At 42.2% G+C, this 2,477-nt stretch overlaps 1 protein-coding gene across 1 annotated transcript; it reads left to right on the top strand.

Annotated features, from left to right (window-relative positions):
* The first annotated feature begins 1,567 nt into the window (after positions 1-1,567).
* Positions 1,568-2,037, top strand: LOC133416094 (insulin-like). Its single transcript, XM_061702741.1, has 2 exons — positions 1,568-1,748; positions 1,868-2,037. Exons 1-2 carry the CDS (start codon positions 1,568-1,570, stop codon positions 2,035-2,037), a joined length of 351 nt encoding a protein of 116 aa, XP_061558725.1.
* The last annotated feature ends 440 nt before the right edge of the window (positions 2,038-2,477 follow it).

Here is a 2,477-nt window from a genome sequence, read left to right as displayed (position 1 = left end):
TCATTTCCGCTCACACCGTCATAAACTGCGTGTAGTGTCCGAAAGGTAAAGGTTGTAGGGTACAAGCAGTGGAAATTAGTTGACCTCCGGCTCCACAGGCTTGAACTGGACTCAACTTTTAAGATAGGGTAAGCAGCCCTCGCAACTGGGAAGGACTGAGAGTAGAGCTGATCGATGCTCCTTTCTGTCGAGATAAGACAGTTGACGTATCTCTGGCATCTAAAATGGATGCCTGTCTGCTGAGGGGATCTGGGAATGCCCAGCTGAGTGAGAGACAGACAGAGGACAAGATTGAGGGACTATTTGTAAGGGTTGGCCTGGTAACACCTCCAGTCAATTTAGAGTAGGTAAATCAGGGAATCAAAAAATACACAAAGTATCTTAGGTTGATTTCTAGCTAAATCTCTTGAGCATCTTACTGACAGAAGATCCGGATGGTGTCCTTGTGCATTGCATGGTTGCTGCTCACAGGTCCTTGGATGCAAGGCATAAAATAAAGTGTCTTTGCGTGCTTCGACTGCTGCTCGTCCAACTTCGACCTTCATAAGTGAAAGACAATGGATGGATAGACAACATAAGGTTGGTTGGCCATCCATTTTCTATTGCTCTTATTTTTGTTCTATGTCTATGCTAGATGACTTGGGTGTAAGGCGGCAATGGATTGATCACAACTCAATCACAGGACTGAACCATAAAGAAACAACCATTCAAATTGACACTTATAAGAAATTCAGTTTGCCAAACATTTTGGACAATGAGCTAAAGCCAGGTACCTGGAGGGAATCCCCCAATGAAATCTCCACGGAGAAAGGTCAGAGCTTATTCTGAGATCAAGTGACTCCAGTTCCAAAGCCCAAGTCCTTCCAGATGAGCTTCTGCCGCCTCAAATCAAATCACGAAACAAAACATGTTGGCATGGATTATTTTGTATGAGAGGTTAATATATAATTATTGTATAATCTAACATTACCAACCATTAATGTTCAATCTTCCATAGCATGGCCTCACAGCTATACTGACTTTGGGACTCTTTGGTTTAGTCATTTGTGATTTTGTGCTGAGCAGAAGGAGCGGAGAGGGGTGGTAAGGTGTTTGAACAGGAGGTGATCGCATCATGCTGGCTCATTAAACATGGTTTGTTTTACTAATTGATGCTGCAAAGAGGGCTTCAAGTCCAACCTGTCATTTGGACTTAAGCAGTCACTTAATGCTTGCTCATGGGAAAATTTGACACCGACGTCATCTGCGCACATACTACGTATGTTTTTAGGCAATACTGGGGGTATTAATGGACAGAAGACCTCCAGCTTGATGCTGTCTTGATTTCAGCAGTCCAACACCTGCTACTCCAGCACATAGGCCCTTGTCCGTCTTCTTCTCAAACCCTTCAGGTAAGATTTTGTTTTTCACATGTAGATTTTGGTGTGCAGGCTTACAAATAAATAGAAAAGGTAATTTGTTAATGATAGTTTCATTTTGGGTTGGGTTAGCCAGAAACCATAAGAGAAGAGCATAATGATAACAACTCTAATTGTCATAATGTTTTTGTGGATAGATCTTTTCCATCATGGCACCACTGTGGCTTCATTCCGCCTCGGTTCTGGTTTTATTGGTCATGTCATGGCCGTGTACCAGAGCCCTTTCTTCACAACATCTGTGTGGCCCTCATCTGGTTGAGGCCCTCAATATGGTCTGTGGAGACAGAGGGTTTTTCACTAGCTCCAGGAGGGATATTGACTCTGTGCTACGTAAGACATTGATGCAAAAAAATAACTTTTGGGTCTTGATTATTTGATACTACGTAGCATTTTGAAGTATGTTCTGAGGCCTAACTTTTAGAACAAATCCAATTTGTCCCATTCTCCAGGTATCATACCACCAAAGACTGATGAGGCAGCAGCAACAGGCGATGTCAACGAGATTGTGGGGTACGCCTTCAAGAAACAAATGGACATGATGATGAAGCGTGACGGCATTGTAGAACAGTGCTGTCACCAGCCGTGTAGCATGCTGGTCCTCGATAAATACTGCAACTAAACGGGCAACATCAGCAACTCCACGATTAGCCTCATCTTTGTTACTCTAGCTTTGCAATGCTTTGATTAAACTCTGCACCTTTCTGTAATTTCTCACCAGAAGACTTGCAGGCACATGGAATATCTGCAAAGCAAGTTAATGTATTAAATATATTTTCCTAGTTTTGTGAATTGATTGTGATTCCTTTTTGTGGTCTTAGCCAGGATGTCATTCTGTTTTCTTTAGGCAGGGTATTAGACCTAGATGATTCCAGGGGTTGTAGAAAACTTTTCATTGTCATGGATATCTTTATGGTGGCAAAGTGGCACCTGGGGAAGTTTGCACATTCTCTCCATGAGTGACTTTTCTTCTGGTTTCTTCCCAAAACACGCACGCTGGGGCATTTGAGTAAAAAAAAAAAAAAAAAAAAAAAATGTGAATGTGAGCTGAAATGGTTATTT

The sequence above is a fragment of the Phycodurus eques genome, chromosome 17 (genome assembly GCF_024500275.1).
Source record: "Phycodurus eques isolate BA_2022a chromosome 17, UOR_Pequ_1.1, whole genome shotgun sequence".
In the NCBI taxonomy this organism is placed as follows: Eukaryota; Metazoa; Chordata; class Actinopteri; order Syngnathiformes; family Syngnathidae; genus Phycodurus; species Phycodurus eques.
Note: the sequence above shows the minus strand (reverse complement) of the source record. Positions and strands in the feature narration are given on the sequence as shown.

Bases quoted from the DNA above. Each gene is read 5' to 3' on its own strand.
- LOC133416094 (XM_061702741.1), top strand. From the start codon at position 1,568: ATGGCACCACTGTGGCTTCATTCCGCCTCGGTTCTGGTTTTATTGGTC. The intron at 1,749-1,867 runs GTAAGACATTGA...CCCATTCTCCAG, and splicing joins GGATATTGACTCTGTGCTAC to GTATCATACCACCAAAGACT.